The sequence below is a fragment of the Microtus pennsylvanicus genome, chromosome 3 (assembly GCF_037038515.1).
Source record: "Microtus pennsylvanicus isolate mMicPen1 chromosome 3, mMicPen1.hap1, whole genome shotgun sequence".
In the NCBI taxonomy this organism is placed as follows: Eukaryota; Metazoa; Chordata; class Mammalia; order Rodentia; family Cricetidae; genus Microtus; species Microtus pennsylvanicus.
In genome coordinates this window covers 129,965,128-129,977,638 of record NC_134581.1, presented here as the reverse complement: position 1 = coordinate 129,977,638, position 12,511 = coordinate 129,965,128, and the positions used below count along the sequence as shown (strand labels likewise).

The following is a 12,511-nucleotide window of genomic DNA, read 5'->3' as shown; positions in this document are numbered from 1 at the left end:
TCTCCATTTCTCATGCTGAAACCTCTTTACCATCATGTGAAGCCAGCTATCCTCCAGCAGCTTCCCATCACCTACACAAGTGGCCTGGGATGACTGGGTTCTGCCACTCCATCCTTTCAGGCCTCTTCACCTCGCACCCTGTGCCTGGTATTCTCATCTGGAAAGCGGACTCCCTGGCATGCGGCAGTCGGAGTCCTTTTTTCATCTATCAAGTTTCAGCTCCACCATCTCACAGAACCCCGCCCAACCACCTGATCTGGGGCAGGTTTCACTGCTACTGTTACTGTGGCCAGTTTCCTGGTTCTTGCTCACAATGTACCCCACACAGCCCCTTCCTAGTTTGCCTTCTCTGCATATGTTCAAGGTCTTATTCAGTTATATACCAGGCTAGTACCCTGGCCATAACACATTCATTGATTACAAGTTCATCACCCTAATTTTATTAGAAGCAAGAATCCCAATCATTACCACACACCAATCTGGCTAACAGCACTGTATTCTGGAGTCACAATTCTCTGGCTCAAATTCCAGCTGATCCACTGACTAGCTGGGATGTTGGGAACATTAATCCTTGTATACTTGTCTTCATTGGTGGCTGGGAACTGTAGCATCTTTACCAACAAAAGTTATTGCAAAGATTAATGGGATGCCTAGCCTAAGACTGAGAATTAATTCTATGGCTTTCAATATCAACCTGAAAACTGTCGGGCAATCCCATTCCCTTGCTGTTCACAATGGAACAAGGTTTTCTGAATCTCTTCCACTTCTACTGTTCTACTTCTACTGTTTGGAATCTCCATATATGTCTACACACTCATAGTTTTATGAAGCCCACAGGCATGTACCACCACTAAAACCAGGCTTTTTAAAAAAGTCAGTTACCATGGTAATGTTTCATCACAAGTGAACCATTAGTCATGCTCATGGTCAGGACCACACAGTGGGTCTGTTTATCTGCAAGAATTTTATGTTTATTAAAGGAAAACTACAAAACCCCTAGAGACTTTAATGTAACTGCATTACAAGAGATTTTTTCCCTAGAACTATATAAGATAGGAGTATTTCTTCTTAATCTTTTTAAGATATGAAAGTTTCTTTTTTAAATGTGTATGTTTTACTTGCGTGTATGTATATACATGTACTGCATGCCTGCCTGGTGCCCAGGGAGGCTAGTAGCGGACATCAGATCCCTTGAAAAGAACAGGTGCCATGCACGTGTGTGCTGGGAGGTAAACCCACGTCCACTGAAGAACAGCCAGGGCTCTACTGACGTCGCTCCAGGCTCCTATTTTTTTTTAATTGTAAAACAAAAACTCAGTGGGTAAATGTTACTAAAAATAAGAGGTGAAATCAGGCGATCTCTCATTTATATTAAAAGACTCCAGACGGTTTTAAAAAGGGTAGAATTAATATTTTATCCTCATTTATAATCAGATGGCAGTTGGGGATAGACTCTCCACACTTCATATATTTTTGAAAATTAAAAAAGTTACAGGTTTTAAACAGCTGCTGGCTGGTTATGTTTCTCGGAGCATGATTACGCAAATTCAGTAATGGAGGCTTCAAGCTTTTCCTTGTTCGCACCAGAGAATTCACCCACCTGTTAAGAGACGAAAAGAGTCAAGTCAACAAATACCTCTTACTAAGAACAGATGACTGCCAAGATCTAAGCCAGTACGCTCTATGATACGAATGGTGAGCTGGCTATGGAGCTAGCTACTGGTCCTTAACAGAGAATAATTTTCAGTTAGGCACTGCATAATGCATAAAGGTCCAGGAAGCAAGACAATGTCTCTCTTTCTCTTTTTAAAACAAGGTCTTTTCTGGTTCCCGGACTGTCCTTGAATCCCAGGTGTTTCTTGTGTCTCAGCCTCTCAAGTGCTGAGATCACAACATCACACCCAGCACCGTCATCTTGAGTGGAGAAAGGGGTGATATACTTCCTGTAAGTCGCTTCAGTGCTTTCTGCATTCTTTTGCCCAAGTGTTATTTCTGGTTTTGGGGGAGACATGGTCTCCCTTCATAACTTATGTTAGCCTGCAACTCACTATGTACCCCAGGCTAACCTCAAATATGCAGCGATTCTCCTGCCTTGGCCCCCTAAGCCTTGGAATACAAACATCATGCCAGGCTCCATACAGTCATGAAACATAAAATGGCGGGACACATCTCCCCTCGTGAGTCACTTCAGTTATTTCTGTGTTTATACCATACATTCTTCTTCCCACTTGGTAATTTTTTTCCTTTCTGTTTTTGGAAACAGGGTCTTACCCTGTAGTCCATGCTGACCTGGACTTGCAGCAGTCTTATGGGTTACTCCCAAAGCGTTGGGATTACAACTGTGCGCCACAACACCCAGCCCCAGCTATTGTATTTATTTATTTTGGTGTTTAAAAACAGTTTCTCTGGCTGTCCTCAAACTCAGAGATCCATCTGGGCTTGCCTCTGCCGCCGAGTGCTGGGATTAAGGGTGCGTGCCACTATCCCCAGCTCTAGTTGGTGTTCTTCAAGTCAGACAGACGTACCTTTTGACCCTTTTTGTAAAACTGGAAGGTCGGCATGCATTTGACTTCACACTCTGCAGCAACGTCCTGGGGTGTGGGGGAAGGTGGTCAGGGAGAGAAGATGAAAACAAGAATGTGAACATTAAACTTAGAGAGAGGGGAAAAGTCCAAAAACCAGACATGTTTTCCGTCATACCCCCCAAACCTCAGCCTCAGAACCTTGAGCATATGAGCACCAATACAACAAAAACACAATGAAAAATCCTTACTAACATCTCCCTCCAGGGATGGGCACTAACAAAAACGATGTTACTGGCATTAGCTGGTGCAACAGCCCCTCACTATGCTCCTCAGAACCAGCAGGTCCTAGTTTTTGCTAAGTTTTTCCAATTTTACTAAGAGAAATGGGTTATATTCAGACGATGGCTGGGTAACTATTACTTGTTGTTTCTGGGGCTGGAAGTTAAGGCTTTGCACACGCTAGGCAAACACTCCGAACCCTCTGGGCAGAATCCTGCCACACTGCCAAGGCTGGCCTGTATTCAAGATCCTCCTGCTCAGCTTCCTGAGTGCTGGAATTATAGGTGTGTACACAAGATGTTGGGCTCAGGGCCAGGCATTACAACCCAAGTTACCCTTGGCCAAGCACGATAGTACACAATCCACACCTGAAATCTCAGCACTTGGGAAGCGGAGGCAGGAGCATGAGAAGGCCACCCTGAGCTACACAGCCACTTCAAGACCAGACAGGAGTCTAAGACCCTGTCTCCAAACAAATAAAACCCCAATAAATCACAAACACTGGAAAAGGGGATATTAAAGAGAAAGATTCTTAAGTGTCTGTGCTCATATATATTTTATTTTAAAAACTGCAACTATATCCTCATATAAACTTGTAGTTAAAGCATTAAGAATTTTCTCATGGGGTCTGGAGATGTGGCTCAGCAGCTGCTTTTGCAGAGGACCTGGATTTAATTCTCAGCACCCATATGGTTCGCAACCATCTGTAACCCTAGCCCTGGGGATCCAATGCCTTCTTCTGCCCTCCACATGCACCAAGCACTTATGTGATTTGAGCAAAATGCTTACACATAAAATGAATATATATATATACCCCAAAACCCCAAGAACTCTTGTTGTTGTGTGTCAAAGTGACTTTTTAAAGGTCGCATGGTATTTTATTTCACATTTTAACTCCTCTTACTGAACTTTTAGATCATTTCCAACTAATGTATGAATACTCGTGAATAGATACAGATACCCTTGGGTTTTAAAATATAAAATCTAACTGCTGGGTTCCAGAAAATTCTACAGTTTGCCTCATAAAAAAAAAGACACTGCAAGTTACCCATTATTTACTAATCTTATCACTCATGCACCTAAATGCACACCCCTCTTTTCAAAATGCATGCTGTAGGCTCTCTCTCTCTCTCTCTCTCTCTCTCTCTCTCTCTCTCTCTCTCACACACACACACACACACACACGGACTTTTCCATATGAAACACACTCATGCACCCCCTTTTATCATCACACAGTATGAATAATGATACTTTGTTTGTTAAAGATCTATGCTAAGTAAGCCAAGAAGCAGTATTCCCCCACGGCCTCTGTACCAGCTCCAGCCTCCCGCCCTGACTTGCCTCTGTGATGGACTGTGTGACCTGGAAGTGTGAGCGAAATAAATCCTTTCCACTTCAAGTTCCTCTTGGTCATGGTGTTTCCATCACAGATACAGAAACCTAAATTATGTCAATGTACAAATACCCACAGAGGGTGCCAGACTCCCCAGAACTGGAGTTACAGGGAGCTAGCTACCTGATGTGGGTACTGGAACAAAACTCGGGTCCTCTGTGCTCCTAACCACAGAGCCATCTTTCTAGGTCTGAGTGACCCACACTTCAAGCTATTCAATTCGATATGGAAATGATGTATTTTTCCTGATGTGTTTTCAATCCTCATGTATGCTCCTGCACAGTGGCTTGATCTGCTCCTCTCATTCATTAACCCTAGAGGCACAAGTCTTGACTAGACTTTAGTCTCATGACTTTCATGCCATCAAACCCACCAGGGCTGCCCACCCAGGCGAGACTTCAAATACTCCATCCACCAAGGCCTTGGCGCTGCCGTCTCTGTCCAGCACCGACAGAGAAAGCTGTGTCACAGAGCCTATCATTCTCAATGCCCAGTATTTCCTACACTGGTTTATCTGCTAAATTTATACAACAGTATAAAACAAGATAAACCAGCAACAGCTTAATTATAAATGGTTAATTATTAACATATAGTTAAGCAGTGTTGGTTTAAAGCAATGTTTTAACTAAAGTAGCTAAGATATATTTGTACACAGCTTTACTAATGTGCCCCCCAGTCTCTTTTCCTTTCAAGTAAAAACACTGCCCAAGATTTTCCTGTCTGTATTATTTCAGAGTATTATCACCAATTCCCCAAACACGCCAGCTTCAGACTGGGTTAAATTTAAATTGGGAACACCGACACTTCAACCACGCCAAGTCAATACCCTCAACCACGCCAAGTCAATACCCACAAACACAGCAGCACTGCCGTCTAGGAAAGCTTTTATAGCCATTCATAAGGCCTGATGCAAAACTCTGCCTGCCACCATCTAGGTCTTCCCTCTCCCAGCTGATGCTCTGCGGGCCGCGACACCTACTCTTAGAGGGATTGGAAAGGCCCGCAGACTATTCTTTGGCTTTTACAATCTCTCTGTAGTCCCTCCAGACGCTCAGGGATTGCGGTGTGAGCCACCACTTTCTCAGACGCCATTCTCGATCCCGCGCTTCTCTCACCACCTGCTCATTCAACCCAGGGTCTCACCCCTACCTCCCGCTTTTTAAAAATAACCAAAAACTCACATCCACGCAGAGCTCTCAAGTTGAGCTTTGACCAATGCAGGGCCATGAGACCAGCAGCAGCAAGCTGTAAACCAGCCCCTCACTCCCCAGCTGCCCTCCCTGCAATTAATCACTGACTACAGCCCACCCCTGCTAACCGCTGACCTGGTTTGTCTCCTTAAAGCCTAATCTCAGATGTTTGAAGTATGGACAACAAGATCACACCGAATCTTAGTGCTAGGACAGCCTTCTAGAGAGTGACAGGACCACTAACCATGCTCACTCGCTTTGCTCCTACTAACCCAGGCCTAGCTTTCTCAGTAAAGCTGAAATACTTGGTATTCGAAAGCTTACAGACTTGTCTCTTTTTTTGGTTTAATTTACAAAATATGCATCACACCCCCTTGGCCATCAATGCAATATTATGTTCACCAGGGGCCTTTCTATGCCTCCACCACCAAGTAGGGCAGGCCAGAAAGTGTATTGAGAAAGAAAAAAACCACATGGGGCATGGTGGGAGCTCCTACGTGACCCTCCAGAACCTTTGCCAGGCTGAGGGCTGGGTATGGAGATCTGAAAGATGGGAGTTTAGCATACAGCAGAAGCCAGCGAGTCAGTGCTGGAGTCCAGCCCACTGAGTTAGCGGTCACCCATTCTCTCCTCCTTCCTGCCCCACTGGGCAAGCACAAGTACTCATGCACCCCTCAGCAGCCCTGGTGCTCCATCCCAAGCAGCCCTTTCCAGCCCAGTGGCCTATGACAGGTAAGGTCATATGCTAAGAACCTGACCTGCACTCCTTTAGGGTGTGTGTGTGGAGGGGACGCGGGGAAAAGATCAGAGCAATGGCAGAGGAGCCCTGCAGCGTTGTTTTAAATACTGGCTCTGCAACTCCAAGAACAACTTCTCCCTGTTTCAGCCTCCCCATCTCTAAATAAGACAGTGCCAATACCAGTATGGGGGGGGCGGTGCTAAAGATAAATCAATATGTAGAAAGTACACAGAACAGAACTGAGTGGATAACAAGAACTTTCTGCTTAAGTCCTCCCAGCTCTCCAACGTACCAGGGCTCTTCAATGTTCATTGAAATGTTTGGGCTTTCCCGCTGATTTAAACCAAGCACCATTAGAATGAGCCCGTGAATACAGCTCCCATGCCACGGGAAGTTGGGAGTGTCTCAAAAGCAGCCTCGCAATTCCACGACACTATCCAATCCACTATCTATTAGAGCCAAAATCCACCTGTATCTGTAGAGCATCACAGAATGGGGGGCAGGATACAGGCCTTCGCAACATAAAGGCCTCCATCATCTGAGAGCTACTGTTTAGACGTTCACATTAGACCGTGCCACACACCGCTCCCAGCACCTAGGATTAAACCCGTATCTGCCCTGTTCTTCCCAAACAGAACTTCTCAGACAAAGCCCTACTTCTAGGATTATTTTTCCATTTCTACTTTAAAGAACAGGGTATTCTTCAGAGGACAGGCCCCTCTGAGATGCTCCGCAGCATCCGGTTTCTCACTACGTACCTGGCAGTCATCCACATCTATTTCAAGGAACACCACACTGGAATACTTTTCAGAGAGGGACTGGAAAAATAAAAATAACCCAAAAGTGTTAGAACTGGATAATGGCAGTCAAAATGTAATAGAGATTAAAGATCTATTTACTTTTATTTCATGCAGATGGTGTTTTGCCTAAATGCACGTGTGTACCATGTGTGTGCCTGGTGCCTGCAGAGGCCAGAAGAGGGCACTGACTGCCCTGGAACTAGAGTTATAGAAGGTCATGACCCTCCATTTGGGTGCTGGGAACCAAACCTAGGTCCTCTTAGAAGAGCAGTCAGTGCTCTTAACCACTGAGGCATCTCTCCAATTCCATACACTAAAAAATTTAAATTTCTATTATTTAAAAGTTCTTATCTTATTTATTATTGTATTATTATTACCTTATGTCTGTGCATGTGCCATAACATGTATATGGAAGTCACAAGGCAACTTCTGGGAGCCGGTTCGCTTTCCAGTGTGGGTTTCAAGGGCCCAACTCAGGCCAGGCTTGCATAGCAAGCCCTAAGTTCCCTTCCCTTTCTGCCGTTCAACCTCCCAGCCAGGACTAAAAGTTCAGCTTGCAGGGTAAGCAATGGCACAGGTGTCTCCAAATCAAATTTTCTCAAGGGGAAAGTAATTTGCGACTTCGAGGCCTTCATTTCACACTAGGCCCAGGTTTCAAATGTAAAAGAACAGAACGACTTAAGACAGACAAAACTGACTCCCGAAAGTTGTCCCCAGTGAGCTTCATTATGTAAGCTATTTAGGACAACAATGGCACAGGAAAACAAGACACAGCCTCACGTCCATCCATCATCAACCCTTTCACCCCAGCTTGTGACCCCTGGGCAGCCTCAAAGCCCAGGGCTCCTATACTCACATGAAAGAAAGGCTTGATCATTTTACAAGGTCCACACCACGTGGCCGAGAAGTCCACAACTACGAGCTTGTCTCCCGCAGCATCCAGGGCCTCCTGAAAAGCTTCCTGAGGAGGGAGGAAAAAAAAACAACAAAACACCTGTGTCATATATTTTCACTTTCTATAAGACAAGTGTGACCCAATGCCCTTAAACCCACTGCTCACTCAGGAGGCAGAGGTAGGCAGATGGCCAACCTGGTCTACACTGGCCAATTCCAGGCTAGCCAGTGAGACACCCCCCCCCCCATGCAAGAAAAGACCTAAGCAAACACACAAACAACAAAAAGATATTAAGTACAACCTAAGAGTAACCTAATAAGGCCTACTTTTTATCCAAAGCAACCAAGTAAGTGGCTGGAGAAGAATCTTGCACACGGTATCACTGCACTTGACAGGATGAAATGAGAACGTCTTTAGGTCTCCAGGAATACCGCACAAAATAATGATGTTGCAAACCCAGGGCTTCACACATGCTTGCAAGAGTTACATCCCCAGCCAGTGACTCCTTTATATTAACAAACAAACAAAAAAGGAAAACCGGCATTTGTACCAAAAATGTCTTCACATCTACGGTAGACAAGGGATTCTTAGGGGCCGAGGAAAGGAGCCTCCAAGATTAAAGAAGCCTCAAGACACAGTTAAGCAACAAAAGAGTCACAAGTTACTTCACCAATGGGGAAATAATGAAAGAATTTGTCTAGGGTGAAACACAACCCCAGGGCAGCGTCCAGGAAACGAACCTCTCATGCAGGTCACCATTAGCAGAAACAGATTTTATGTGCTTTAAGATTTAATTGTGTGTGTGTGTGTGTGTGTGTGTGCTGTTGCACAGAGGCCCGAAGAGGGCATGAGATCCCCTGGAGCTGGGGCCATGGGTAGTAGGTACTGAATGAGGGTCCTCTAGAAGAGGAGGAAGAGGTTATTCTAGCTCTCCAGCCCCTTCTATACTTTATACAGGCCTTCTGGAGTCGGATCACACTGCTTCTCAACCTTTGGCTTTTGCCCTATGGATCAAAACTCACTGATTTTTAGGTGAAGTCAAATGTTAGCTCCCCAGGAAGAAATTTTCCTTTGGCTTAAGTAACACTGGCCACATTAAAGTCCCAGCAATAAAAAAAAATCCCTCACCACTAACCTCCTTTGAATTATTTACCAAAAGCCTTGATACTGTAACCCTAGGAACCTAACATTCTAACCTAACCCAACCAAGGACTCATTTAAACCATTAGTTACTTGGTGCTAACTAAAACCCAAACTGGGGTAACAGAGAGGAAAAAAAAACCCAAAGAACAAAAACCCCAAAACCAAACAAATAAAAATCCTACATCTGAGGGTAATATTTCCTCCAGGGGGGAAAAAAATGTTGGTCAAATTAGTTATCAAAAATTAAGCCAGCCTAGTGGGGGGGTGGAGTGGAGAAGAGGCAGGCGATTCTCCACGAGTTTGAGGCCAACCTAGTCTACACAGAAAAACCTTGTTTCAGAAAACCAAAAAAGGGGCCAAACTAAGATCTGGCCCAACAAAGGAAAGTAAATATATGCAAGACTACAAAGTTAAAACATACACAGATACAACCAAACCAAAAACCTAAGGAGTCTTCACAGAGTATAGTTACTCTATTTATCGAACACCTGCTCTCTGACAAACAGCCAATGCTCTTATCCTCTGAGCCATCTCTTCAGCCCTGCACACAGTTACTCTTTTAGGTCATTTCTGAGAATCATACAGAATGGCTGTGACAACTTCAGAAGATTAACCTAGTTAGTTATACAGATCCCTCAACCCACGTCTAGGTGTGTCAGGATCAGGAGTGGGGAGTACAGGGCAGAGTAATGGAAGTACTTTCCAAACCACCACTGGTTGTTGCAGGTAAATTTCGTATAAAAGAGTCCACACCACCCACTCTATACCGCAGGACATAGGTTAAGACAGTACAGTTGGCTGGTCTGACGACACCCACATCGGCAACATGGCTGACCCTCAGTTAAAGTTTGATGAGATTACATGGAAAGCAGGACAAACTGCATTTCGAACCCTCCCTGGCTTTGGTGAATATGAGTTACAGAGGCAGGGATGTGCAAACTCCATAAACAAGTTCTCTTCACCAGGTGTGTAAACGTGCCTGAACTCCTGGCTTGAGGAGTATTCAAAATTATCTGAGAAGCAAATCACAAATTTTAGCTTCAGAAACTAATAATCACAATTAGTGACACCAATGATCTGGAGACAAAACAAAGCAGTTGGAGTAGTTAGGAGCAGTTGCTACGAAGCCTCTTCTCAAACACACCCAGTTCACGGGTTGGCAAGGTGACTCAGCAGATTAAGGTGCTTGCCACCAAGACTGAGAAACTGAGTTCAAAACCCAGGATCCATCCCTGCCAGGTTGTCCTCTGATCGCCCCAAGTGAATGGCTTAGCCCTTCACATACACGTAAAACAAAACAGAAAGCCCCAGGCAACAAAACCATATGCAGTCCAAAGGTATAATACCAAGTGTTCTTTGCTTTTTGAGACAGGTTCTCACTCTGTAGCCCAGGACAGTGGTGATCCTCCTGCCTCAGTCTCCCGAATGCTAGTGATTAGAGGCACGAGTCAACACCCTGGTCAGTCTATGAGGCACTGTGCAAGGTGCCTTGTGTGCAGTTCAAAAATTGGCAGTTTTAGTCTTTTTCTTTTCCTCTGTGTAGCGTTGGGGCCCATCCTCGCACTCCCTATAGACCAGGCTGGCCTTGAACTCAGAGAGCCGCCTGCCTCTACCTCCCAAGTGCTGGGATTACAGGTGTGTGCCACCAATGGCCGGCCAGTTTTAGCCTTAAAAACAATTAAACAGATGGGCGGTAGTGGCCACACTCCTTTCATCCCAGCACTTGGGAGGCAGAGGCAGGAGGATCTCTACGAGTTTGAGGCCAGCCTGGTCTAAAGAGCTAGTTCCAGGACAGGCTCCAAGGCTACAAAGAAAGCCTGTCTCGAAAAACAAAAAACAAAATAAACAAAGCAAACCAACTGTTGATTTCTTCTTCATTACATCATAGCTACCAATCCACTCCTGTCTGGTGGAGACAGACCCCAGGGGTCCTTAACTACCCACACAGTGCCCAGAAACAGCTATTCCTTCCGCATGGTTAAACCAATCGACTTATTCCATCAGATTAATTTAAGGCATAGTCAATTAAGCCCCGATGGTGGCGACTCTGATCAGGGCTTTGTTAATAGGCCTTTGAGGCCCGGGTTTTTTTTTATGAATAACTGGTTTCCTGTCATCAAAGCACATCTGTCCTGCTGGAATAGCAAAGGTCCCTTAAGTAAGACAGTTTAAACCGGTAAGGACCTAACTGGGTGCTGGGTGGATTCTGAGCAAATCACGTACCCAACTGATTCAAAACTGGAGGCATGGACCTGCCTTCCTTGGGGTCCCCAAGTTAGCTAGGTTAACAAGCCAACTAACCTTGGAAGACAGTCTTCTTACATCAATTCTCACCACCACCCCTTTCTCTTTCGACTTTACGAATATTCCCCGAGTAGTAACAGTGTAACAGACTCCGGGTTTCCCAATCTGGAGGATTTTCGTTCTCAGTAACTTTCGAATATGGCAACAGTTTTTCCCTTGGGTATTTTTTTTCTTTTCCCAAAGGGCAAAAGCAGAACTTTGTGGGGGACTACTCCCAGCGGAGAGCCCTGGTTCCGGCAAAGCCCACTTACTGTGGGTGGAATCCCTGAAACCTTAAGGTAGCGAGGCCCCTGGGCCTAGACACTGGAGACTGAGTCATTCCAAAGCCAGCGCTGCCGGAAACACGCCCTGAGCTGCAGGAGGAGGAGTCCCGCGGGTGCGGCCCGGACCTTTCTCCCTAGCAGTCACCTGGAGCACCCGCACCCCCGTGCACCGACCGGGCACTGGTCCTCTAGGCGGCGGGCCACTGATGGAGGCAAACTCTGGCCTAGCCCTGCGACACAGCACACCCCGCGCTGTGTATGTCACCGTACACGCGACGAGTGGCGGCTCTGCATTTCCTCCGAGACTCCCAATCCTGATTGAGACGGGGGAGGAGGGTCCACTGGACGACCCCCCCCCCATCGTTTCACCTTCGCCAGATGCAGGCTGGCGGTAAGGAGAGTAGGGGACACTGCAGCTCGGGGAAGCCAGGCGCTGCCAGCGCGTGCACCTCGCGTCCCCGGCGTTCCAGGGTCTCCCTCCCTACTCCTGTCCCCTCCCCCAGGGCGTGCTCCACAGGCCCCGGGCCCCTCAGCCGGCGGGGATCCAGAGGGCGGCCTCCACAGCACGGCGGGGTGCGCGCGGCGCCCGGGCACGCGTACCTTGCTCTCGATCAGCTTCACCATTTTGGCTGTCGCGGGGAGGAACCACACGAGTTTCTGTAGAATCCGATGGGAACGGATCCGAGGCGCACGACGGAGCTTGCAGCCGAGCGCGGCTGCCCGCCTTCTCTTTATAGCGACAGGGCGGAGCGCGTCGGGGCGGGGCGGACGGGCGCGCGCGGCGGGGACGCGCTCTCTAGCCTCCCGCGCTCGCCAAGGCGCCTCGGCAGGCCATGCCCAAGCCACGCCTCCAGGGGGGTGGAGCTGAAATCAGATTTGCAGGGGGCGGAGCAATAACCGGCTACTTGAGCAGCTCTGGGACAGCTCTAGTGCTGGCCCCGCCCTTCGCTTCCAGGGGGAGGAGCTAGCGCAGGCGCCTG

At 46.8% G+C, this 12,511-nt stretch overlaps 1 protein-coding gene across 1 annotated transcript; it reads right to left on the bottom strand.

Annotated features, from left to right (window-relative positions):
- Positions 1-1,389: 1,389 nt before the first annotated feature.
- Positions 1,390-12,295, bottom strand: Txn (thioredoxin). The gene is made up of 5 exons (XM_075967145.1): positions 12,132-12,295; positions 7,783-7,887; positions 6,885-6,944; positions 2,526-2,591; positions 1,390-1,600 (listed from the first exon to the last, which is right to left on the bottom strand). Exons 1-5 carry the CDS (start codon positions 12,153-12,155, stop codon positions 1,538-1,540), a joined length of 318 nt encoding a protein of 105 aa, XP_075823260.1. The 5' UTR covers positions 12,156-12,295; the 3' UTR covers positions 1,390-1,537.
- Positions 12,296-12,511: the final 216 nt, after the last annotated feature.

What these genes read in the sequence shown, in the direction of transcription:
- Txn (XM_075967145.1), bottom strand. Translation starts at nt 12,155, where the DNA reads ATGGTGAAGCTGATCGAGAGCAAG. An exon ending in TGATCAAGCCTTTCTTTCAT is followed by an intron (nt 6,945 to 7,782) that starts GTGAGTATAGGA and finishes TTATTTTTCCAG; the next exon opens with TCCCTCTCTGAAAAGTATTC. An exon ending in TTTACAAAAAGGGTCAAAAG is followed by an intron (nt 1,601 to 2,525) that starts GTACGTCTGTCT and finishes GTCTCTTAACAG; the next exon opens with GTGGGTGAATTCTCTGGTGC.